Source organism: Diaphorina citri, unplaced genomic scaffold (genome assembly GCF_000475195.1).
Source record: "Diaphorina citri unplaced genomic scaffold, Diaci psyllid genome assembly version 1.1 scaffold155402, whole genome shotgun sequence".
NCBI classification, from domain to species: domain Eukaryota; kingdom Metazoa; phylum Arthropoda; class Insecta; order Hemiptera; family Psyllidae; genus Diaphorina; species Diaphorina citri.
In genome coordinates, this window is record NW_007532296.1 from 1 (window position 1) to 211 (window position 211).

A 211-nucleotide genomic window follows, 5' to 3' on the forward strand; every position below is an offset into this window, starting at 1 on the left:
TATGTAAGGCAGCCAGGTATTCTGTCAACTTCTCTATGTGTTGTGAATCCAAGAACTTGCGGATAACATAGGAGGGTTCCAGTTTACCAATAGTTTTGATATATTGTCTGATAGCACCATAGAGATCACCCTTAGCATACAGGTGGTCACCATACTGACGAAATATCTCCACCAAGCTGTCCTTGTCATAATGATTACTCTTAGCAATGTT

The 211-nt window shown here is 40.3% G+C and overlaps 1 protein-coding gene across 1 annotated transcript; it reads right to left on the bottom strand.

Annotated features, from left to right (window-relative positions):
• Nucleotides 1-4: 4 nt before the first annotated feature.
• LOC113473860 (vacuolar protein sorting-associated protein 11 homolog) lies at nucleotides 5-208 on the bottom strand (the record flags this gene model as incomplete). The annotated part of the gene is made up of 1 exon (XM_026833299.1): nucleotides 5-208. A coding segment is annotated over one exon (204 nt), but the record flags the coding sequence as incomplete, so codon positions are not given.
• Between the last annotated feature and the right edge of the window lie 3 nt (nucleotides 209-211).